General features: G+C 38.7%; 1 protein-coding gene across 2 annotated transcripts in view; it reads right to left on the reverse strand.

The window, feature by feature from the left end:
- Positions 1-7,500: 7,500 nt before the first annotated feature.
- The window catches only part of slc6a2 (solute carrier family 6 member 2), a 28,317-nt gene continuing 9,403 nt past the window's right edge, over positions 7,501-26,414 (reverse strand). Inside the window, exons 5-15 of one of the 2 annotated variants that reach the window (XM_080458586.1) lie at positions 21,136-21,274; positions 20,650-20,784; positions 19,423-19,526; positions 17,555-17,679; positions 17,359-17,471; positions 14,315-14,443; positions 13,261-13,360; positions 12,669-12,769; positions 10,288-10,455; positions 9,402-9,473; positions 7,501-9,248 (exon numbers count right to left, since the gene is read on the reverse strand). In XM_080458586.1, coding sequence (XP_080314712.1) covers positions 9,225-9,248; positions 9,402-9,473; positions 10,288-10,455; positions 12,669-12,769; positions 13,261-13,360; positions 14,315-14,443; positions 17,359-17,471; positions 17,555-17,679; positions 19,423-19,526; positions 20,650-20,784; positions 21,136-21,274 — 1,210 coding nt within the window. In that variant the 3' untranslated portion in view covers positions 7,501-9,224. The remainder of the gene's footprint in view (positions 9,249-9,401; positions 9,474-10,287; positions 10,456-12,668; positions 12,770-13,260; positions 13,361-14,314; positions 14,444-17,358; positions 17,472-17,554; positions 17,680-19,422; positions 19,527-20,649; positions 20,785-21,135; positions 21,275-26,414) is intronic. The other variant, XM_080458587.1, reaches the window with a different exon arrangement.

Genomic DNA, 26,414 nt, shown 5'->3' on the forward strand with positions numbered 1-26,414 from the left:
TGGAGAATATACATCAAATCAAAGAAAAACATTTTTAAACTCAGATTTCATGACATTGAAATAATACTGACCTTCTTAAAATGCACAGCTTACGTTCAGCTTGTTTAGTCTTTTTAATAGAGCATCTGTAAAGTAAATGAGGCCTATTTTTAAATGTGAAACACACGGAAACCCTCCCAGTAGGATTATATCAGATTTTTATGGTCTGCAATGGAAGTATGTATACATGTGTGCCTCACTGGCTGTTTCCACCAGCATGCACGAATACACGCTCACCCCTCTCCATCTGCACGTACTAGACCATATGAGAAGTTTGAAAGTTTGACATTTCAATGTATGTAGCTACGATACATAAAAGTGGAAGACACCAGGCAGAAACCGTATGTTGAGGAAAGGCCAGAAAAAGAAAAAGAAAATACGGCTGCTCCAGTAGTCCATACAAACATTAAAGTAATGCTTATTTAAGAGGATCATATAACATAAGACTTTGCAAAAAAATGAAAGAACTAAAAGAATAAAGGAAGTACCAGAGGAAGCGGTGCCGTACTCCAACAGGTGGCTTAACTGACAAGAACATAAACAGAGCGAGGACCACAAATGAGGAAAACAGACCGACTGACAATGTGAGGCACATATACAGACAGAGGGAGAGGCTAAACAAGAGGCAGCTGGAAACGATCATTGAGTGTAAGCAAAGGGAGACACAAAGGCCACAGAGCTTCAGGGGCCACAGTGATTCTAACAACTTTGCGATTAGTGGGGTCCTTTTTCACTGGTATGATTTTTTTATTGTCCTTTTGATTTTTTTTAAGAAATCATGAGGAATGGAAACTTTTCCAGAATTGTAACTGTAATGGAGACACATTTTAAGCTTTTGTGCAAAAACCTGAGTGTAATGAATATGACGGTTGCAAAAAATGTATGACGAGTCACCTGAGCTGTATTATTGCCAGTGGATCCCAACAGCTGTTAACAATAATATTGTAGAATGTGAAAAAACACTTGGAAATCCGTGATTCAATCACAAATAAGTCAGACCATGTGTGACACTAGAAAAGGGTTATTGCAATATGATTGAAGCTTCATGTCAGACTTCAAACGGCTGACCTGTTTTAGTCCTTATGGATTTAAAAAACATTTTTTTTGCTAGTTTATGCATGTTTTCAACAGCAAGAGTTTTGATTCTGGCACTCCAGCCATGCAGATCAAATGTATGCAAACAATTTTACTGGAGTCAAATCTTTAGCTTTTAAATGGTTTATTCTGTGAAGGTCAATCAATACCAGATTATTATTTTGTCTTTTTTTTGGTTTGTTTGTTTAACTACCCCACTTTTTTCTTGCAATGGGGCCATTTGTAAAGGTTTTCTCATAGTCTTCCACAACCTTACTTCGAGAACGCTTTTTAACACTGTAATGATAAATACAAGTCTGTATTATAGTTCTAAATAGATTTTCCATTTTCCTGAAACCAGACCACTGACCTGAATCTGTCTGAATTTTGGATAGATATTTTTTTGTGAAAATATCTGTGTGATTTATTTATTTATTTATTTATTTATTTATTTATTTATTTATTTATTTATTTATTTATTTATGCGTGACTCCTAACATTGTGTGACCAACAAGATTTGTTAGTTGCGTGAGGCTTGTCTGCGTTCATGTGGTTATCTAAAATCAATAGATGCAAAAAGTATGGGGAATGTGAAATCAAAAGGAAAATGAAAAGAAAAACAAAAACAGTGAAAGACACACAGATTGTACCCTCCGATTCTCCTACTCCCCTTGATGACCTTTGTACTATAACGGGTCTCCTGTCAGATACAAAAGGTTTGTTGTTTTGTAAAGTGGAGATATAAACATCAGCGTTCCAGTGAGCCTCAGGTCAGAAATGCTTACCAGGAATTCTGGGAAGTGGCAGCCATATGTAACCGTATCTCATGTAGGAATCAGAATTTGCCATTTCTTAGATTCCTGTCTGGTTTTTCTTGAGAGACAGGAAACAGGCAGCGCTTTGGAAAAAAAAAAAAAAAAAAAAAAAGTTGTTCTGCAATAAATTCAAAACATGTCAAAACTAAACGGTAACTGAGGAGGGAAAGGTCACAGGGGTGCTCTAGTTCTGTCCTTCTTTTGAAGATGTTTTGGATTTTGTTGAGATTCTGCCTCAGATAGTTGCCGGGGTGGCCCAGAAATAAACAGGAAATACATCATCCACACAGTGCGCCCATGGGAGGAGAGGAGTTTCCTGCTTGTGAGGAATGCTGGCCATCGAGTGATGCCCACAGCTGCTCTGTGGTTTCTGAACCCTCTGCCATGTGGTTACACACCAACAAGCCCTCGAAGCATACTGTAAGTAAGGTTTGGTGTAAAGTTTTAGTATCATCATTTAAACTGAGTAGTACTTAGATTTACGACTGTGCAGGACAGTAAATAGGTCTCAGGGAAGAATACAGCAACAGAATTAGATTCAACAAATGACCGAATCAGGCATTCGTTCATGGAAAACACCTAATGGGGTAATCCATCCAATGAAGTAGGAAAAAAAAAGTTGCATGCCAAAAGACAACAAAATATTTTTTCAAGCTCAAAGCACTGAAGGATTGTTTTTCTGTCATAGTCAGACATCATGCTGGAAGAATTGACTGCTTAATGAATTTCACTTTTCCAAGAAAAGCAAAGAGATGTTTGCAGTGACGAGGAGAGGCAACTTGTCAAACTCACACAGTCTGAGAACAAAACAGTTACCTCACAGTTGGTCAGTCAGTACAATGCATATATATATATATATATATATATATATATATTCGACAGGTAGTTATTGGATGGCAAATTCACATGAACTGATCTTTTGACTGTACCTGAAATCTGACACACTGTTGTGTCTACTCTCAACTGTGTCAACCCATAACTGTGATATGGAAACCAAGAGGCATAAAAATAAGATTTTCCTTCAAGGATTCCTTGTTTTTCCTATGACACAACTCTCCCCACTCCCCTCGTGCCAAGATTTACCCCACAAAGTGTTCCTGCCAGCCACAAAAGGCTTTACCACACAGTTATACAGACTGTTGTCTGGCAATTGAATTGTAGAGTATGGAACAAGTCCTCAGTCTAAAGCGGTGCATTAAAAAAATGACTCTCCTTTGCCCCAATTGCATTAGTGCTGCACAGAGCTGACAATTAAGAAGCAAGTCTATGGTGGTCTGGCTTGACTTTTATTGGCTAAACAAATTTGATGAAAGTTTGTGAGTTTGACCTTTTTGCTACACCGAGGCCGAAGCGCGGGTATTGAGAGACAGAAAACAGATAAGATCATAAGAAAAGAACGACAGCTATTTGAGCTCAACTTCTAAATATAGTGTATAAATGCATGGTTAATTAAGAGCAATTATCAGTTACAAGACTGTTCATGATTAACTGTAAATTTTTTTTTACTATAATGCTTTCTTTACTTTCCATAGTTTTGTTCCAGGAAATGGAACAACTTCTTTTTAAAATAAACATTTTATTATTTCGTTAACCTTGTCCTGCTTTGTTGAATTGACTTAGGTATATCTAAAGGCTTATCAGCAAAATCCTGTATTTTAAAAAAAAAAACATTATCTCAAATCATAGCTTTAAATGAATTCTGTTGAAATGTTAAGCACTAACCACAACACATTGTGTACAATGATTTCTGCAAACTCCGGCCACAGTGGAGATTTAGAAAAACTGGTCACGTTTACACCTGGGTTTTTACAAAAGCGGATGTTTCACCCTCTACATTTACAAAAGAAATCATAATTTGTATGGACAGCATATACACCTGGCTACTATGAGCAGCCAATTCTGTAGGGGGCAGTGTTAACGAGAAGCATGAAGCCAAGATTGCCAATCAGAATCCTGGAAAAAACATGACATCACTAATTGTGATGTAAATCTCCACCCCCTATAGATGCAAACAGAGACAAAAAGTGTGTCCGAATTGTCCCTCCAATCTCCTTTCCTATCTACTTTTCCTTAACCCCCGGAAGTATTTAAGTGGCGGCCATGATAAGGAATGTTCGAATTCTCAGTAAGCTAAGGAAAGGAGGCTCAATGCTTCCTTTAGAACCTCCTTAAACCCAGGAAACACTGATGCATCTTTTTCCAAAGGAGACGAGATCATGCTGTCCCACGATTCCTTGTGGCGACATTTAAAGGGACCCGTGCCCTCTGAGTGTTCACGGAAACTCACGATGACTGAAAAGGGAAGAAGATCATGTAAATTAAGAATGCAAGAACATGGCTTGAACAACTTTAAATATTCTAAAACCCATATTCCAACTATGAATGTTATGCGGATGTTGTAAAACGAACACAGTAAAGTAAACTTTTTGTGCCGCTTATTCTCAGTTTGATAGGTTATTTAGTCATGTGGCAGCCATTTCACTTTAGTTCCTCGTAACCTGGAGCCTCTTTTCCTTTCATTTCTTTTTAAACCTTGTGATATTTAAGATTATATCAGCGGTTAGAGGTAAAGGGGAAAGTGTTATAAATGCACTTTTACTGGAAAATTTTTGGAAATTTCTAGTTTTTTCACCACGGCAGATGTCACTAACTTTCGCCGCCGTGGGATTATTATTACGTCACCTAGTGGAAATTCGGTCTGATTGTCAAAACAATGGGATTGCCTTTCCCTTCTTCAGGAAGTCTCCTAACACCTTTTCTTAACCCTGTGATGTCATCCACAGGGTTAAGGAAAAGTAGATAGGAAAGGACAAAGGAAAGACTATTCGGATGCACCCAAAGAGTTTTTCCAGATCTCTACTGTGGCCTGTGGAGTTTCTAGGAATCAAAATTTGTGGCAGCTCATAGCTGTATCTATGTATAAGTACAAGGCCCAAACGCAGAGAAATGTCCCAGTTTTTTTAAATATCCGGGTATGTGTAAACGTGACCTCAGATGAATTGGCAACTCCAAAGACACACAGGATGTGTTGCGTTAACAAGGCCCACCTGACACAATCGGGGGGGGGGGGGCTCTACACCAGGGAGGAGTCTGACAAGGACCTGGATTGGGACAAGGGATAAAAGGGAGGACAGCCAACCACTGCATGAATAAGTAGATATAAGAGCAAAAGAAAGCATGAACCAAGAAAGAAACCAAAAACCTGAAACCATTAATAAAATCAAAAAACCTTATATGAAATCAGGAGTCAATGACACAGATGTTATATCATTGTGATTTGAAATTTGGACAAATTTGATTCCATAGTCGTTGTTGATCTTCTACATAGCAGAGCAGAATTCATTTGTTACAGATGAATGTTGGGCTTCGCATTAACCTGTTTGGGTATTTTTGGTACAGACTTTGGTGCAAACAGGTTTTTTATATGCTTTCTCAAGAGTTGTGGGGGCTTGAAAAGCAAACAAGATGCTCTTGACTTCATTACACGATCTTCAAGATTATCTAAATACTAATAACAAATGTCATCCCACTTAGGGTTGGACATAAAAGAAATGAAATAAAACAACTAAAAAGCTGATGGGTAAAATTGGTTAGAATGGAGCTTATTCTACAAATGCTGTTGATTTCCTTGAAGACGTCTCTTATTACTCTTTAGAATTCAGAAAGAAGCTCTCTTGGTCAGTAGTCCTCCACGCCACTGAAAACAGCCTCCCTTCTTCCTAAGCAGGCAGCTTTCCCTTCTAATCTGTCTGGCCAAATGAAAGGCAAATTTTGGGGGGAATAAAATGAATCCTCATTCAGTCTTCAAAAGTCTGCTGTTCTCAGCACGCTCACTTCCTCCTCTCCAGGGTTGTTTGTTGACATTGAGGTAACGCCCACGTCCAACCACTATCCATTGTCTGTACCTACGTATCCTTTCCAGGTTCCTGTTGATACAACCCCAGTTCAAATCTGTCGAGATCTGGACTATACATATCAACAAGCGTTGATGAATTTGTACGTAGGTAGAACAGCTCTTGAAAGCATGATCAACATAGAGTTGCCTCATTCACTGTGAGGCGACAGTGTTAAAACGCTTTGCCCATCTGTGCAACTGGAGACGCAAAAGAACTAAACATGACTGTCTGCGGTTTGGGCCTCACATGAGTTTGGACCATGTTTTTAGTCTTTTTTTTTTTTTTTCCCCTTCTGAGCATTCCCGAAGTGCGAGTGCTCTGCAGCTTAATATTTTATATAAGCACCACTCGACACCCATGGAGCACTGGAGCAGACTCCCCCGCTACCGTTTGGCTCATGATAGCTTTAGACAGGTTTCTGTGCTTGGTTGGATGATGAAATATTGCACGTCACATTTATGAAGCCACTCTGCTCTTGGTTTGTTGGATAGGATAGAGGCAGTGTTGTTTTAACTTCCTTTGTGTAAAGACTCTACACAAAAGGCGTCTCAGGCATACAGATAACATGTAACTGTTGCAACTTCAGATAATCTCGTATTGGGCCCCTCATGTACTCTGGCTGGTGTAAGTCAACTTTCTGGTTGATTTTTTTTCTTCTTCTCTTAACATATAACATAAAAATAAATGAAACTATATAAATGCAACAAAGGTAACATCAGTGTTCTTGTTTTTGGAGTTGAGGTGTCTTAATAACCTCATAGATGATATACATTATATTCTTCACTGAGGTTCCCCACAGAATCAACTTGTTAAACTTCCTTTGAAAGGAAACATATCTGTTGTTTATCCCCCCCCAGAAAACCATGTCTTTAGTTGAGGATACATTGCGCACGATATAATCTAAGTGGCAGGTAGAAATGGGGATGGTGCTAACAGAAGATTAATGCAACTAATTTGTTTATTTTCCTGTGCTTAACTTAAATAATTCCATCTTTTAGTAGAATTAAAGTAAACACCTAATTCAACCAGTATTGCCATGTACATGCAGATGTTTTCACATATATATTCCAGCTCTGTCCAAAAACATATTCTTAAACATATTTTCAACACATTGAACTATAGCATCAGTAAGCTTCCTCTTTGTAAGTACAGAAAAACTGAAACTGAGGAATAAACTGGTTGACCAGTTCTATTGATATTTCTATTGTTTATCCATAAAATGAAACAATGTTTTACACATTTTCTTAAATTATATATATGTTTCTTATAGGATGGAGCATACAGCTTGTAAATAAAACTCCAAAAACGGCTTGAAACCTATGAATCATGATAAAAAAACAATATTTCTGAGTACAGATCAACTGCTTAAAATGCTTAATAAAGACTATCAAGTTTGTCGAAACCTGTTGAGTTTGTCAATATGATATTTGAGTAACTTACTGCTGTATGCACACAAGACATTGGAAAGCAGTAGGTTAATGAAGCAGAAAAGAGTGCTGAAGTAGTATTTCAGCACCTCAGATGATCATACAAATGATTTACACAGGAAGGAATAGCAAAAAAGGCCAAATCAGCTTTGAAAACCCCTCAGTGTGCACTAAAATGATGCTGACTCAAGTCAAACACGGTCAAAACCTGAAAGAAATCAGAGCGCGAGGCACGAGGTCTCAACATGTGTGTGTAGAAGAAAGTCTTTATTATCATAATGTGATTACTTCAGACTTTTTAGATAGATGTCACTCACGTTCAACAGGACATTGGTATTGTACACAGTATTTCTGTAAACATAGTCCAGGAGAGCTGGCTGTTTATTTGTTCACATTTAATATGTGACAAAGTAGCTCAGAATTACACTGAAGAATATAGATATATTTTTTTCTTTCTTAATAGTTCATCTTAGCTATACATCAAACACCAGGTTATGCCAATGGACAGGTACATTTAAAATACTTTACATTCACGTTTTCCTATAAACAATTTGATAAATACAAGATTAGCTATACCAAAAGAATATATTTATATATATCTTTAATATCTTCTTATAGATTCCCACATATTTTCTTTTTTTCTTTGTGGCTGTATTCCTTTGAGTGAGACTGCTTCGTAATGATTCGAGGTTAAAAATCAACTTCATTCCAATAAATAAGGAAATAGAGGAATATAAATATAACAATATCTCTCTTAAAGGAACATGTTGGCACTTTTATGATAATGAAATAGAGAAACACCAAAAGGCATGTAGAGAAAAGAAAAATGTAAGCAGTTTTGCTGAAGACATCACAGCTAATACGCAACACAGCAAAAGAGGCAGTTGTGAGTCCTCCATGCATCCTTACAGCATACCGTATGGTTGACTTACAACATCCCAACACACCCGCTCTCCTTATCTTCATTTATTTGGAGGAAAGACCACATAGTCCTTAGATGCACTGAAGACACACGTGTTAAAAAAAGAAGTCAGACAACAAGGATACAAAATCTGTAACAGTTACACCGTTTGGTTTGATGGATTCCTCTCCTGCATCATGCGTGAAGTAGCCAGGCACTAACTAGAGTCAACCTTGAGCTGTCATTCAGATTGAGGCCTGGTTGTGAGTCCGGCTAATAAAAGCATAATATTTTATTGAAAACTGCTGCAGTTTTCTTTTTTTTCTTTTTTTTTTAATAAAGCTCTGAATAGTTGTGTGCAACTTTCCCATTACTGTGATGTTTGACCTTGATGTTATGCTGACCTTCAGTTCTTTGTTTTCAGTTTGAAAGGACTTCATTAAAACTAACCGTCCATAAACCGGTCGGATTTTCTTTAAGGTTCCTGAGTCAACACATCTTTTTTGTTGTTGTTGTTTTTTGGTTTTCTAAAGGGACTGCGTGAAACGTGAAGTGTCTTGCTTGATAAGGCACTGACACAGATAAGCGACTGCGCCAAAAGAATCGCAAGAAGAGAGACTTTATTCCAAACGTAATACAATAAATAACCACAGGCCGTAAAAAAAACAAGTTTAAAAGTTGACTTTAGCCCCTTCACCTGTGAACTGACAGACAGGGAAATACCATAGTTAGTTCCATTTTAGTCTCTGTCCCTTACAAGAGACGAAAACATCACAAACTATATTAACTATAATCATAACTAAAGTTATGATAGTATATAAAATCATATTTGTGCCCAGAGGGAAAAGTGGTGCTCCTCCAATCGCGCTTTCAGAAAGTTACGAGGCATAACTCTGAAATCAAACCGTGTGAAACCACTGTGAACGAAGGCCTTGTGTGTTAAATGTGCAGGGAGAAGAGGGAGGCTGCTGAGGGAGGCTGAAGCCTGTTGCTCTCCCGGTCTGTCTGACCACTGGTGGCACACAGGAACTCTACATGTGAGGTTGGATGACAGTATTCCGGATACCCAAGATCAAATGGCCAACCAGTGTTTGAGCTGCAAAGAAAAAGATCAGTGTTATTGCCTCTTTACCCCTCTTATCACCATCTGTCGATCGCTTAACACCTAAGAATCCTGTACAGGCCAACTGAAGGTTCATTCTATTTAGCTACTTATTTATGTCAGAAAATAACAAAGAATTCCTCTTACATGGAACTGCCGAATGTCTCCTTGAGCCACCAAATGGTGTTCATGTTCTGGAGTGATGCAGTAGGCTATTCTCTGCAAAAAAAGAGATCCCAACACACACTCATTACTGCTCATACAACCGGTGTGCCAACAAATCGTTAATATGCGACTTTTTAATTTTTCAAAGTGATAAAATATCTTTTTTTTTATCAAAATATCCAGGTAATGTGGAATATTTACAAGGTAATACAATCAAGATAAAGATTGTTTACTTTGGTTATTTTGAAGCGGCAACAGTCAAAACATTTTCTTGAAGAACATACGTTCTGGGAACCTGAGATAAAAAAAAAAAATCTTTGTCCCGCGTATCAACGGGAAATGCCAATGAGATGTGGGAAATTTTACAGTGTGGCGAAGCTGACACCGACCGGTTGACTGCTGACAGATGAAAATAGCTCTCTGGTGCTTTGATGATTGCGATCATGAACTCTCAATTTGCTTTGAAGCAATCATTTCATCTGACGGTGTTCTCACAGTGCCAGCATCAAGTTGAAGGAGCGCAGCTCACTCCTAAATCAGATGATTGTTTTTAATTACGTCTAAAGACATAACACACTGCATGCCCTGCAGCGACAATCATACCATTTACCAGTGATTACATGTGGCTACTGTTATGCAATGTCCATTTACACCGAGATCCTGGTTTAGTTGTGCTTCGCACGTGAGTCCCAATTTTTCTCATGTGCTTGTGCAAGTCAAAGCTGTTTTCGACTGTAGCCGCTCTTCCTCACTCATCAGGCCGTTAACAATGCCCGTTAATGTACATTTCATCACGCAAGTTAGGTTTTGCAAAGTAGGCCCAGTTACTCTTTTGATCAAAAAAACAAAAACATGGTTTGATACAAACCTCCTTGAATGTTCCTCGAAGGCTGAAGAATTTATACACAGCGTAAAAGGGAACGAACAGCATCGAGGACATGGCCACACCCCAGCCCAGGACGTTGGACCAGTAAGGGAAGACGTATTCGTCATACTTCAGGCCCGAAGCTGTCAAAGTACTGGCTACTACCACAAACTGAGAGAGACAATAAAAAAAACAAAAAAAAACAAGGAAGGACAAAAAACAGTTATTAGGACTTTTGGATCTGTTTGTGTTGGCGGGGGTTGTGTGGAGAACAGGGGAGGATCAATAGATACAAAAAAATGACAGTGAAAGAGAATGATATTAATACCAAGAGAAAAGAACAGTGAAGTGAGTTATATTATGTGTATCATATAATTTAAATGAAAATTACATATATCAAAATAGATGCTCTTGTTTAAAGTCTCCGTTTGAAAAATTTATTTTGTTTTAAACACATAAACTCATTTACGATTTCTTTAGTAATTTCACCTGACTCGAAATGAAAAACTCCTAAATCCTACAAAAGTCCACTGTTGTCCAGGGGAGGGTGCAGACAGCCATTACTATTAGAGGAAGCACATGGCTGTCAACACCCACTCCTGCAAAACATTGAAGAGGCCATGTGCTTCCGTTATTGCACGTGGAATAATTCACACACACACACACACACACACACACACACACACACACACACACACACACACACACACACACACACACACACACACACACACACACACACACACACACACACACACACACACACACACACACACAACTAAATTCACAGCAGGAGGTACTTCCAGTCTGCCTTGGCCCGCCGCACTTCTGTGTACAAAGCTGATGCGTGACTGCAGGCTGATGGTATCTGGTGAGTAAACTCCACTGATACGAATATTGTGATTTGCTGGTCTGCGGATCCCCTCATCCGCTAAATAAATTTCACCACTCAAGGGCAATCTTAAAAAAGTGAAACCAAAGCCTTTTCAAGCATGGCTGTAAGGTCTCATTCATTGATATTGAAATTTCCTCGATAAACTTTAAGGACACAAAAACGTTGCCTTTTGTCTGGTAATAATCTTTGGTTGGGAGCTGCTCTTTCTGTGGTTTCATAATAAAACATGTTAACAGCTGTTGGGATCCATTCAGAATTATTAAAACGAGATAGTAGGATCACCACTATTGGATTTTACTACGATGTTAAGCCCCACAACCATTGGACCTGTTACTTATGGCAATACTTGTTTGGCCAATGCAATTTATTAGATTTCCATTACATTCAGTTATTAAATGTGTGAACTCAATAAAACATTTTCTGTCTCATTAGAATTTCTTCTAAAGCAGCCAGAAACAGATTATCTCTGGAGTGGACCTTGTGTAATGAAACCTATTTCCACTTGAGAACTTCTGTTATCCTCGGCCTGTAGAACATGTTGCAAGATTACGTTACTCCCGTTTACACACTTTAAAATGCACAGGTGAAGCTGTGGGACACCAAATACCGGCGATGAACCTGTTTAGACCTGGCGTTAAAGTGGCGAGCCCTAAAGACAAGATTGAATAGGCACTCAAAGCACTTCCCCAGGTGGTCAGGGATGCATCTGACCACACAGTCTTTGTAGCGTCACAGCAAAATCTGTTACACATGTGCCGTGTTTTCGTTTAAGAGAATGTGGCAGTCTGACTTATACAGTCTTTCCAACTTTCCGAAGAAACTCTGGAAAGAACATAAACGTCCGTGCCTCGGGTCTGCGGAGACGCGGTGACATAGCAGCGGATACTGTCCAGTGCAAGCTGGATGACTCATAGCTGCACGCCAGTCATTTAGCAGAATCGAAGTAGAGGTCGTAACAAAATCTGAAAATCCAATCTCAAGGGGTTAGCCCGAAACGTGCCATAAGGACAGGTGTAAACACTTTGCGGGGCTCGCCACACGTGATTGGATCACCCAAAACGCCTGTCAGCACCGGGTTTTAACGGGCCCTGTGTGGCAGAAATACAGTGAACCAAGAAGTTGTTCTCTCTGCTACAACTCTTGAAAAACTCAGCTTGTTTTCTTTCTGAAATGAAGGCAGCTGAGATCCAACAGTGACTCAGAACGTCGCGTTGAGATGGAAGTTTGCATTACCGCGCAGGCAAGCCGGTGAGCTCGGCAACGTTTGCAAGTAGCATGGAGGTTTTCTCCCTTTCTGTTGACTACTGTATGTTGTTTCTGATTGTTTTCCCACTTCGAATACTCTGTGTTCTTGCTCTAAACACAGTCTGTTGTTCATTGTCCAAATATTCTTTAAATCTATCCAGCATTTTTTTGGTGATTCGGTTATCATTCCCATCCAATGATACCAGTCTTAATCCAATAACTTTTTTTTTTTTTTTGATCTTACCAGGAGAAAAGCCGGGCTGACAAATTTCCAGCAGAGCCTCCAGTAGAGTCCTGGTTTGAAGCCCATCATTCGCTCAATATCCTCACTGAAGCGATCCACACCTGGGGACACACAGCAGACCTAAATTCAATATTCTCAGAGGAAAGTAATGGAGAATGTATGAATGTCTTTCCTCTTTTTATCTAACGTTTTCATGAAGTTCAACTTGCTCAGTTTTGTGCTTCACAAGGGGGAGTCCAGAGATCAGATCACAGAAGCCAAAATGTCACAATAATGACCACGATTTGCGGTTTACTCTACAGGAGCTTATTTAGTATTGGCTGAACTTCATCTTCTGATTAGAGCCACTTGTTCCTGCCTTGTTGAACTAAAACAAATGTCCACTATCAACATGACCTTCTCTACACTCAATTTTACCCCCCGATCATATCACAGGTTTTGAAATCATAGCAAGTAATGAAAATAGATCATTTTTATTTCAGTAATGTTATTGTCATTCATATTATTACCAGATGACACATTCTTCCAGTGCAGTTAGCGGAACAAAAGCTCCGTATTTGAATTCCAAAACTATGAGAGAACAGTTTCTTACCATAAAACCATGACACTCCAATGGCCTCGATTAACACGCCAAACAATATAGAAGTCCCGGCAGCATACTTATCCAACAACGTCAGCACGTAGATACCGCCCTTAAGAAGTGGAAAGAAAAAGAAAAATGATGTAAGAGTATGACGTGTGAGTATGTGATGTATAACACTGAGACAATTAGAGACCATTAAAACTTTGCGAGCAGTCATTCGGCGAGCCAACCTAATAGATTGTGACTTAAAGCTCACCCTGTGGACTTCACTTGCCAGCATAGACAAGTTCCACATATGTAATTGTCCATTTCTTGCACCACGGGTCAAGGATTCGGAAGGCATGCCGCAACGTTTCAGTAATTTATTGATTGGATTAAGGGGCGAAACCATGTGAATCACGGACATAATACCTTTCTGTCTCCAATGTCTCCACTTCTGTAATCACAGGGCATTTCTTTGGCGCTGACTCTATGCCAATGAATAGGGCCTACAGAGTCAAGTAATCAATGGCTTCCCGGACACAGCCATAATTTAATTCTGATTTGTTATCGGAGTGGAGCTCTTTTGATCGTTTCTGTGCATTTTGAGGTAATTTCTCAGTGAGGATTGAAGAGGCAAGAGCAGTTTAAACCTCCTATGTTTTAATAAGCATTCACTGTATTTAAGTCATCCGTCCATCCATCCATCCATCCATCCATCCATCCATCCATCCATCCATCCATCCATCCATCCATCCATCCATCCATCCATCCATCCATCCATCCATCCATCCATCCATCCATCCATCTTCTATATTGCTTATTTCAGTTCAGGATTTTGGGGTTTAGAGTTACATGTTAATCTTAAAAGCGTGTTTTGGGATTGTGGACAGAAAACAGACTGCCCAGAGAAAACATGCATGCACAGAAAGACCGGACCCCAACCTGGCACTGTGCGGTGAGAGCATCAACCTCTACGACAGTAGAGCCCCAGTGTATTACCACAATGATACTTTTATAAAATGTATGGTAAACAATGGAGCAAATGTCTTAACCAAACAGCACCAGATGAGCTGATTCTTACATTAGTGATGCAAAACAAGGCAACTAAGAAGGTTCCGAAAGCTGTGGCGAAGGTGAAGACTTTTCTATTTCTCTTGAGGATCTTGAAGTCATCGGACAGGCCTGTGATTACAGCCTCCATCCCACCCATCTGTGAAAAAACACACAATACTCAGATTTCACTTCAAAACAAATGTGTGCACTTAAGAGGTCTAGAGAGGGTTTGCGGGGATTCTAGTCAGGCTAGGTTTAGTTGAATAACACTCATTTAATTAACTGTTAACATTTCCACTACAATACCACAAAGGCTAAGTTTAAAACAACAGAGCTATCCATAAATACACACCTGACTCTGAAGTGTCATTAGTATAGATTAGCCAGTTCTACTACACTACTGGTAGGTAGTGTAAGCGAGCAAAACATTATGTGCAGACAGGGAGATTATAATTTCATCAACTGATAATGGTAGTTAAAAATGTGATCCAGCGGCCACACATGATTTTCTCTATTGCAAGTGGTAAATAAAATAATTTAAAAAATAGATTCCTTGAAAATTCAGAGTATAAGTTGATGTCAGGTCAGTAGAATTTTTACTAAGAGTCTGTTTATTTGGATTTAAACTGTTGCACCTGTTACACTTTTGCTTCAACACTGTGATTAATTTGATCTTAATTTTACACATACACACTAGTTTTATAATAAATATAAAAATACAAGGTATCCCCCTCTTATTCATCATGTGAGGAGGATTTGTTTTCTCACTAATGATTTTAACTTGCAATAGGCGCCAGTGACAGTGATTGGGTAATTTGTCGTTATATAGAATCATGTGTTATCTAAATAAAGACTAAAAAAGTATTTGTGAATAAAAGTGGAAAGTTTTTTTGCAGACAAAAACAATCTGTTTACAGTTTTACACAAGACATCAAAACATCCTGCAAGAGAAAAGATAATTCCTTCGCATAGTGGTACATAAGCCTGAATTCCAATTATGATAAAGAAAAAAGACGTATAGCTGAGGATTTACTATTGCAGGATATTGTACAAGTATTTAATATGTGTTCAAGAGCAATTTGCTCTAAGTTGAAAGTGCACAATAACACGTCTAATACTCTGTGGATTTCACTGTAACAACTTCCCTGTGAAGCCAGTTGATTTAAGGCTGCCAAAAAAGACAAAAAAAATAAATAAATACAGCTTTATGAAAAAATGAAAAAAAGAAAAAAAAAGGGGGGTGAGAAAAGTAAACCTGCTCGCAGGGCTCAAGTATGATTTAATGTTTGGTTGAGACAGCTAACAAATGGAAAGTTTTGAAAGTGTCCTCACTGAGGTTTTTCTGTTTTCGTAATGATTTCACCGTGTTAAAATAACCGGCTCAAATAGGATGGCTTTCAGATTGCACGGTTTAAAACATTCAAGACCCCCTCACAGAACTCGAACCACTTTACACCTTTGAACCGTCATTGCCACCATACAAATAGTGATTTGTGGTTGGAAGCCACACTTAATGGTTTTCACATCCTAAGATTTGCTGGGATCATTTGAGATCTGCTATAACAGTCTGATTAAGTGTTTCTATCATGAAACACAGAGAGACCGGTGAAGCCACTGCTGAAGCTGCTGCTTCTTTATGGACCAGAACTGTGGAATTCTTCACAGCTTCATTTTCACCCCGCATCATCTGTTCCCAGTTTTTAGAAAGTATATCTTTTTTATATCGACCTAACACTGTGTTAAACTATTCTCTTGTCTTTTTTGTTTTTATCTAATTTATTTGAAGTCGATTTTATATTGTGATCTTTCATTGTTTTTCTTTACATTATTCTTGTCTGCTATGTGATCTCATTTGTATTTGTCTACTTTTAAGGCTTCCTCTCATTTAATGTGATATTACTGATGTTCTAACATTTTTAGGTGTTTTTTTTCTGTCCTTTCCAATTTCAGAAACACTTTGAGCTGCAGTTAATGTATGAAGGACACTATGTCAATAACGTTTTTATCATTATTATTATTAATATTATTATTGTACATTGAGCTACTGATATGCTTATCACATATACTGTTGTAACACTGTAAAGTTTATTTAAACGATAAATTCCTTATTACAGTCGTAACATATTCATAAGATGATTTATAGCTTTACCATCCATTTGTTTCTTTATTTTTTCACGATTTCTTCTCAAACTACTACAAAACAAAATATGATGAGAATAAGTTTTCCTCCAATCTCCAGATCTTTCCTTGCAAACCCTAGAAAGCTCTCCAGCACGCCCCCAGGGGACGCCTGCCCCACATTTTACTGCATTACAACACCTTATACTGTTGATTAGAGTGGACTCTTTGACTCACACTTGCCCTTCTAATATTGTCTTTTTACATGTGCACACATCAAAATGCTGAGAAGCCAATAGCTACAAAAGCCCAAGGAATCTTAATATGTGGTGGTGACTTTAATATTCAATGAAATCTAAAGTTGGACTCTTCAAATGGAAAATCAGTTACAAAAATATTAGTAAAAGAATTGGGATTATGATGAATGAATTAGGAATTGTGGCTGTGTGGAGGAATACCAATCCAACCTGTCATGACTACACACATTACCCATCAGCACATAATGTGTATAATGTTTAAACAAGATATCCATAAGTCAGTAGATTGTGAAATTGGCCTGAGCACTCTTTCAGATGATTGCCTAGTGTACATGCCAGTCCAACTTAATAATAAGATTAGATCTACGTCTTGGAGGTTGAACACAAATATTTAAGAAAAACAGCTATTAAAGAAAAATTGAAAACTGAAATTCATACATACTTAGAATATAACGATAATAAAGAAGTGACGCCACCATTTCTATGAGACGCTCTAAAGGTGGTGCTGAGAGGCAAAATAATAGCAATCTCCTCTAACGAAAAGAAAATGAAACAACAGAAGCTTAAAAGAATTAGAGGACGAACTAAAAAACTTCAAAAAGTATATTCATCAACGCTGACAAATGATGTTAAATCCTAAACACTGAGAAGCCTCACTGAAGCGTCTTTTCTTGCTGCAATAGTGCCTGGTACTCACTGAGCTGTCAATTCCCAGGGTCAGCAACATAATGAAGAACACAATGGCCCAAAATGTTGAGCCGGGCAGAGTAGAGATGGCCTCGGGATAGATGATGAACACCAAACCTGCCCCTGTGTGTACCACAAATATCGTTACATATTAAACTACGCACTCAAAGTTGAAATCTTCCACTTATGAGCGAATCATTACTCACCCTCTGTGGCCACATCCTCTATTCTCACCCCGTGTTTGTACGCCATGTATCCGAGCACAGAGAAGATGGCAAACCCTGAGAAGAAACTGGTGACGCAGTTCACTGTGCTGGTCAAAAGAGCATCCCTGTGGAAAGTGAACAACAACAAAAACAAGGCGCTCAGCTCTTCAACCTTCAAAGACCGATCCTCTCTATTTTCCACAGGGTTGATTCCACTGATAAGGCTAATATCAGAAAACTGCTGTTCAAACACCAGGAAGCTTCTGATAACATCAGCGCTTCCCTTTGATAGGTTTTCTTCATTTTCAGATGTTTTTGGGTTGTAGGCCAGCGTTGCATGGGCTGATCTTGAAGGAAAGTGTTTTTAGGAGGGATATTGCGACTATAGAGAAGCTGCTGTTCTCTTGTACTTGTTAATGGGCTGACAAAAAAATGACAGTGCTGATCTGTCAGAATTAAACTGATGTCTGACGCACTGAGCCAAGGTCAGCTTGACCTCGGCTGGGTTTAGGGAGCAGAAACCTCCAAGTGAAGTTTTTTTTTCTTCATGTCTGTTTTGCAGGCTGTAATAGATGCTTTATCAGTTCTATTCATATCTACTCTTCACTGCATTAAAGCGCAGCTCGGATCATGCATGACAAACCAGCACAGTGGAAACAGACATGCCATATATCACCAGATAAATTAGGTACTTTTTAAATGTAATTTCCAGGCAGTACAATGAGTATATTTAACTAGGACTGCTCACATTTCTGTGAGTGGTCCTAGTTTTTCTCTTTATCAAAGAGTTTGTGGAATATAACTACTGTTTCTCTCCGACTTGCACAGTTTCTGGAGTAGCTGCGAACACATTCCAGCGCTGCTGTACATGTATAATCATACATGTGATAAATTAACCTCTTGAACTTGTTGAAATGATGCCTTTAGGTTTTTACGGAAATAGTTTCATAGTTCCATTTATCACTGGCATTTAAAAGGTTCACTTATCCTACGGTTAACATTTTGAAAAATAGTCATTTTAAAAATAAAGTTACTTGTAGTGAGTTTAGAGATTAGAGATTATTCAATCTAACAGTTTTGCTTTCAGCGCTTTCTTAGAGGGAACACAGATTCATATTGATGCCTGCTTCTCCAAACTGCTCCCTTTCACCCACTTCAAATTTGTTAATTTGCCACCAAAGGGCTTAATGCAAATCCCACCTTTCAGCAAGGGCGCACTCTTCTTTTTTTTTTTTAATGGGACACAAGAAGGGGAAAGAAAAAGAGGCCCAGTTTGGGGTTAAAGAAGGTGGAGGAAATGAGAGGGGACTCGAAGGGCGGGGCGGGGTTTGTGATGCAAAGCAGTGTGCTGATTTGGATTAAATGCCTCACTGATTTTTACATCATGATTCACCTCTGAGGTGAGACATTGTTTGACTATTTCTTTTGGGTTAAGACTGTGACAGTATCATAATCATTCAACGCTGTGGAAATTGTGTGTAGCTCCAGCAAAGGCAACATATTCACAAGGTCGTACTGCTTTTCTGACTTGCCAACAGCATCTTCCTATTAATGTGTAAAAAAAAAAAAAAAGATTAGCCAAGCTCACAGTCTCCTGTCCTGCTTTTTCTGAGGAAGAGCAGCTCTATGACAAACCAGTCAACATCTTGCCTTTGGCTATAATGTGAAAACCCTTCCCAGCCTGTACTTTATCAGCCGGAATAAGACCTGACCACAGGGGGTCAACTGGAAAGATTAGCATCACCCTTGCTTTGTGATCCAGTTAAAAGCTGGAGGGGGAAAAAAAAAAAAAAAAAAAGGCTGACTGTTAAATAACCAGCAAGATGTCACGTCGCTGCGGGCTTGTTTCAGGCCAAACTCTTACAAACCTGTAACAGTTGTTGTCGAATTTGTTGTAACTGGCAAAGGCAATGAGCACACCAAATCCCGCACCCAGAGAGTAGAATATTTGGGTGGCAGCGTCGATCCACACCTACGGAAAAATGAACGAGGACACGAAACACTTTCAGTAACCACGGATTTTATGCCACACAAATACATCTCGACCTGCTTGAAAATGTCATTGCGTGTGTTTTCTAAATAGAAAAACATATTTTTTTTTCCATGTGTCATGAGCCCAGGCCACCTGACTCACAAAACACAACAATTAAGCTTTTATATAACTCCCGGCAATGTCTTGTAAAAACATGAACTTTTTTTTTCTTCTTCAACCTTCACATATACATTAGCTCAGAAAGTGGAAGATAATATCTTAAGTGTGCACACAGCGTGCATTCACTCATTTACTGTGAATACATTCAGAGAGGGAGGCACCTATGGAATCTGGCCTTTCACCCATAGAGCGTAAAGCGCTACACCCCATAAATTACAGCAACACAGAACCGAGGCTCTGTTAACCTGCACAGGCTCTGATCTTAATGTTACTCGTAGCTTGTAAAATGAACAAATGGTTCATCACGAAAACCTGGAGGTCTAACTCACCAAACTCTGGCTTTAACACCCTTTCAGCACCAAACTTACAATCAATCCAAGCAATTCTTTTTTTCAGATTTTGGATGTTAAGATGACATATTAAACATACACACTCCAGTTACTGCTACATTAAAGTGCTCAACATAATTAATATCTTCTCCGTGTTACAGGAACCAATTTTTTTTAAGTACTTTGAGCTCGTGTTTTTTCTGGCCACGGTGACTTGTCGGGAAAGATGGGAGGATATCTGGTCTATGCATCCTATTATTTTCAGAGCAAATTAAATTTCTCCTCCCTTCATAGTTGTTAAAGCTTCCCAGAAGCCTGAACAAAGGGCATCAAATAAAGGTACTTAATATCTAAGCAAAGCAGATTTTTCTCCTTGTTCAAATTAAGAGTGAAACTACCGATGACCCTGTAACATTGATCGTAGCTTCTCATTCCATTTTGTCTGCATCACAACATTTATTAATTTCTTGTGAAACTTAAATTTCTAAAGCGTATTTCAACAAAAATAGTTTCTTTTTTTTCGCTTCCGCTAAAAGCTGCTCCCTGAGTGTAACAAGAGCTCATTTACTACATTTTAAATACAAAGGCTGCGGATCACAAGTGACATTTCTGACCTCCAGATTGTTGAGTCTGTTGAAGTCGATGTGGAGGTAGGCTCTGATCCCATCCATAGACCCGGGTAGAGTTATTCCTCTTATGAGCAACACAAACAGGACTACGTAGGGCATGGTGGCAGTGATGTACACCACCTGAATCGAACAAGGCATGGGGGAAATGGAAAGAGACATCAACGTGACAACAGTTGATTATAATAATTGAAAAAGAAAACGTTTGCTTGTCTCATTGTGACTTTAAAAGTTGTATAGTCATATGCTACACCAACATAACATAAATGCAGAGCAATATGTAGCGACTTAGAGATATTCTAAACACAAATTGTTGTGCTTGCAACAGTCGGGCTGTGAATAATTGAGAGGAGGCTCTGGTCCTCACACTGTTTATCACTCCCTCTGGACAGTTCAGGCTAAACTGGTGCTGCAGCAAAACATTTATAACAGGTTTAAGGAGGCTGATGTTTAGGTGTTGGTGGAGGCACGTACCTTCCCTGAAGACTTGACACCTTTCCACAGGCTGAAGTAGAGGATAAAGACCACCACAACCAGGCATAAAGACAACTCCCAGCGAGGCATGCCCAGGTCCTGGATGCCCCGACTTTCATGGAGATGCAGCACACCTCGTCTGCAACGACAGAATGCGCCCACTGTGTTTTGATATCAGGCATTCTGTAATTAAGGTGAACTCTTGAGGTGTTTCACAATCGTTTTAGAGAGAAAGCTGAATAACGTCTTATTTGTGGATAAGAAAACCATGCATTTGGAATTTGTAGCACTTTTCAAAACAGCGATGGCGGAAAATCAAGATAAGAAGTGCAGCTACACATGTAGGGTTTTTTATTCTTGTCAGAACCACAGTTTGGCACTTTTTTCTCCTGTTTTTTTCTAAAACAGCTATGGTGGTCAAAAAAGCTAATATATTCCTATTGTCCAATTTTCATACTGGAAAAAATAACTGCCGAATACAACTTTAATCTAAATGTTTCTCCTCTAGTGGCCTTATCAATTATGATGGGAACAATGTAAACAGTATGTTGAGAGTGTGGAGAGTTGGATCTCGGAAACTGGATTAAAAAAAAAAAACCAAACAACAAAACAGAGACAAATGATAGTTGCCAATGCGATACTCCCGGATATTTACATTCATAATTTGAAACAAACTTTTTTATTGTTTAGTTAGTGTGTTTGTTCATCCTGCTTTAGTTGGTAAAGATCCTACTTCTTGTTTGCAAAGAATATTGATTTTTTTTTTTTTTAAACTGTCAACATTAATATGAAATTGGGCACGTCCACATGTCAACATATCTTTTCACTGTAGTCAGAAGATATTCACCTGAATCTGGGCAGTTTGAGTGGTGTAAACCAAGAACAGTATTTTATTATTATCAGTTATCACATATTGTAATATTTACTTAATCTCTCACAGAGAAACCCTGCCGGTGGCTCTGAGTGTTGGCTCAGGCTCACTTTGTCAATTCAGGTTGACATTTTCCAACTCACATGTATGTAATGTAGTTAATGCATAGAAATTAAGTTACTGCTGCAGCATCCTATATAACTGAGTCTAGCCAAGTATTTTAGGAGCACAAATTCAACTAAACTGTCTGTTATCGTCATTAAAAAAGTGCTCGTCACTGTTACAGTCTTGATACTCATCCGATCAGATAGTGTACTGTAGAACTAAAACACAGAAATCTTTGATGTTGTTGTATGTTATTCAATGAAAATTACAGGGTTACAGAATGTGAATTGAGACATAAAACATCAATAATAATAATAATAATAATAATAATAATAATAATAATAATAATAATAATAATAATAATAATAATAATAATAAGCATAAGCAAACGTACAATCATAACAATCATAATATATCATATCATAATAATAATCATCAATACTAATTAAAAAACTGATATATAATGTCATTGTGGGATTAGGGTAAATATGACTGTATGATGCCTTATTGCACTTTGAGGCAGAGTGAAATAATAAGTAAGATCCATCTTTCTGATGGACTGAAGGTAGCACTGCCCGGCGGGTTTTAGCTGTATCCTTACCACCTGCCTATCAGATGCCATTATAAAAACCAGTGGGAAGTGCACCCTATTTATTGTTTTCATATGAGACGGTGCAGAGTCAGAGTCTCTAAGCAGCGGTGTGACAGAACTTCACCTTTTGAGTGTTTGAGTGAAAATAGTTAGATTAGTAGCAACCAACATAGTACTATCTCACGGGATGTGTTTAAAAATACTGTTCAGTGCAAATAGCATGATTAGAAAATGCAAGTTGTTGACTTCATAGATAAAGTCACCAAAAGTGTGATATCCATCCATCCATCCATCCATCCATCCATCCATCCATCCATCCATCCATCCATCCATCCATCCATCCATCCATCCATCCATCCATACATACATCCATCCATACATACATCCATCCATACATACATACATCCATTTTCTCCCGCTTATCCATTTCCGGGTCGCAGGGGTGGCAGTCTGAGCACTGTCACCCAGATCACATTGCACCGTGTGATATTTCGTATATAAATTATGTTTGAATATATTGTTTTTCCATTCAGTGCTCGTAACTGTCTCTTCCTCCTTAAATATATGAAGATTCATTGTCATTAGCAGTGAACTGTGCACCTGTTTAGAACATATAGCACTTTGTATTTTTCAGCATTCTTGAATAAGTGTCTCTTTAAAAAAATGTTGGTGAACTCATATTTATATATTATTCAAGCACGGAAACAAATCTGTGAAGATTGTGGGTTCTGAGGTTTTCTTTCCAGCCATCTCCTGCTTTGTTTCAGAAGTGAATAAATGATTTTCCCCTCTCGCCTAAAGAATGTATGAAATGCTTTGAAAGTGTCAATAATAACCTCTTATTGTGTTGCTATTATCAGGCCATGTCCTCGAGCCAAAGACGAGTATCAAAAGATTTAAGTGTTGTATTTCAACAAAGTGAAACAAGGGAAGACAAATAGTGTCTCTTCCTTCCCTGTCTAAACATTCTTTCCAGCTGTGAGCTCATTCTTTGAGCGTCTGCTTTAGGGGAGTGCGGAGGAAGTGCACAATTCACGTTTACAATAGTGGAGACGAGGGCAGAGTTCATGTGGTACAGTACACATGATCACTTTGGCCAATTTGGTCGCCGGCGAAAACTACAAGGACTAAAATAGACGCTGCGATTGTATTTGCTGCGCTTCATTTCTGCTGCAGCTGCAGTAACAGGCTGAATCCTCCCCACCGTCGGTTATGAGGGGAGTTATTAAACTGATGGGTCTCTTTTCTTGAAACAAGGTTATTGATTTTCACTCTGACATTTTGAGTTTTGATGAGGTGGAACAAAAATTCCTAAATTGCCCTCCATTTCTTCACATCTTCATTATGGCCTGGTCATCAGGAGATTTCAGAGTCTACCACTCAAAAAGCCAGAGGCTGTTCATTTTGGCCTCACTCCTCTGCAGCTGTTCTTCACTAAATTAGGGGATATTTTGTCAGGTGGAATTAAAAAAAAAAAAAAAAAAAGCCCAGTGCTTAACACTTTTAAAGCTTTAATGATTCTTATTTAAACTTCCTTTCTCTACATCCAGGCACACTGACTGAGTAACATCGTGTCTCTCTCTCTCTCTCTCTCTCTCTCTCTCTCTCTCTCTCTCTCTCTCTCTCTCTCTCTCTCTCTCTCTCTCTCTCTCTCTATATATATATATACGTATATATATATAATGACTATCATGACTGTACAGAGACTGAAGCTGTACTTGTACCGGTTGTGCTGTTCTCTGATTCAGACAAAAGTAAACAAAAACATAGTGCAGGACAGCTGTTGTGTTGTACTTAATGAAACAAAATGAACATCAGTTACCCCGCTATGCTGTCTGCTGGGTTGAATGCATTCTGGGTGGTCACTGAGGTGGTATTTTTACCAGCTGAGGAATCACCATAAACATCTACACGTATACGCACAAGTCAAAACACCAACAGGAATTTGTTAGTTACACAGCAATGCCAATGATGAACATCTGCTTTAAAGTGTTGGCGCTTATGGTTTGTCATGTCAGGTGTTGGGACCATGTTGACGCTCCCAGTAGTTTTGGTTTACTGGTGCGAAGCAGAGTTTATATGCCATCATTCATGTTTCCACAAAATTATTGCACATTACAACTTTATCTTAACCAGACAAACGCCAACGAGTAAGAATGCTCCTTCAGAGGAGAATCAATGAATAAACTGTTGCTGCTTCGCATAGAAGCATCTCCTGAATGACCTTTAAGGAGATGACAACAGCTTGGTGTATTTAAGTACAAACATAAAGTTTCTCAGAAATAATGGAAGCTGTTAATATTAGATACAAATATGCATGCAAAGCACATAGTTGCTTTCAAAACATGAAATAAATAAAACAATAATAATAATACAATTCTTGGCGATCTATGTTTGCTGTAATTTCCCGTCTTTTGAGCACAGTTGAATATAAGCCACCAAATTTAAAAAGAAAAAAAAAGAAAGATTGGATTTACATGATGCACCTGAATGCATCACCCATGTATTGGTAGCATGAAGCTCATTAACTCGTGAAAATCTATAAATTAGCGGCTTCATTGTCTAAGCAGTTCAAAGCGTGTGAAAACAGTAGCGGCTTATAGTCTGGAAATTACGGTATTTCAAAATGATGGACGTCATCAGCCCCGTACGAGACTGAAATCTTTAAACAAACCAAATAAACATTAACCTCAAACACATGTTTTTGAACTGTGGGAGGAAGCCAGAGTACTTGGACATAAGCCACCCAAAGGAACAACACAGAACTCCACACAGAAAGGTCAAACCTTTCGATTCTCTCACTCTAAGGCAACAGTAATAACCGTTACACATTGTTGCTTGAAAGTTGGATCAACACCTGCTGCTCCAGTTTGGATTTCCGAGTGTTATTTTACTATCTTCTGTAGTCCACAGATATATTGAAAGTTAAAACAGTTTATAAGTCTCTGCAAAGACATACAATAACTCTAGTTGTAAAACCTCCCTAGAGCTGTCTTGCCCAGCGAGGACTCATGTTGGACAAACATGAATCCAACAACAAACTGAAGAATGTCTTAAATCCGTTAGATGTCGCTCCAGGTCTGGGATGTGGCGGGAGCACACTCGATTTTATTTGGCTATCAATATCGCACAGTAAAACATTTAGAAGCACTTTTGTTCCTTTTCACATTTGCTCATGGACTTTCCTCTACCAAGATTAAATTAGGTCGGCATGTGATGCTAAGAGCTGAAAACCAGGGGAACTGGATGCGGATCTGATACTCGAGTTGCTTACACAACAAAACACACACACACACACACACACACACACACACACACAGAAAAGAAAAAGGCCGGAAAACGCACACTCAAGTATGTTCACACGCGGATTCAGAAGGGACTGAAAGCTCTATCACACTGTTCTTCTCCAGTGTTTACTTATCTGCTGCTGATAAATTCAAAGCTGTACGATCTTTGGGGAAACGAATAGCGGTGTGAAGATTTCTATTGGGGGGTGGGGGAGGGGGTGGTGGTGGTACATTTAAATTCTGTGTAAATGTTTAGTTTGGTGTTATGGCCCCCTTGCTCAGCATTCATAATGCTCTGCAAGTAAACACTCGGCAAAACGTCAATCCCGATCCCTTCAGATTATTATAAACACATTAATGCTGTTATCTCAACACTGCTGCTGTCAGAAATTTGGAGGGGGAGAATGCAAAATAAACAAATAAA

This window comes from Lipophrys pholis (assembly GCF_963383615.2).
Source record: "Lipophrys pholis genome assembly, chromosome: 2".
In the NCBI taxonomy this organism is placed as follows: Eukaryota; Metazoa; Chordata; class Actinopteri; order Blenniiformes; family Blenniidae; genus Lipophrys; species Lipophrys pholis.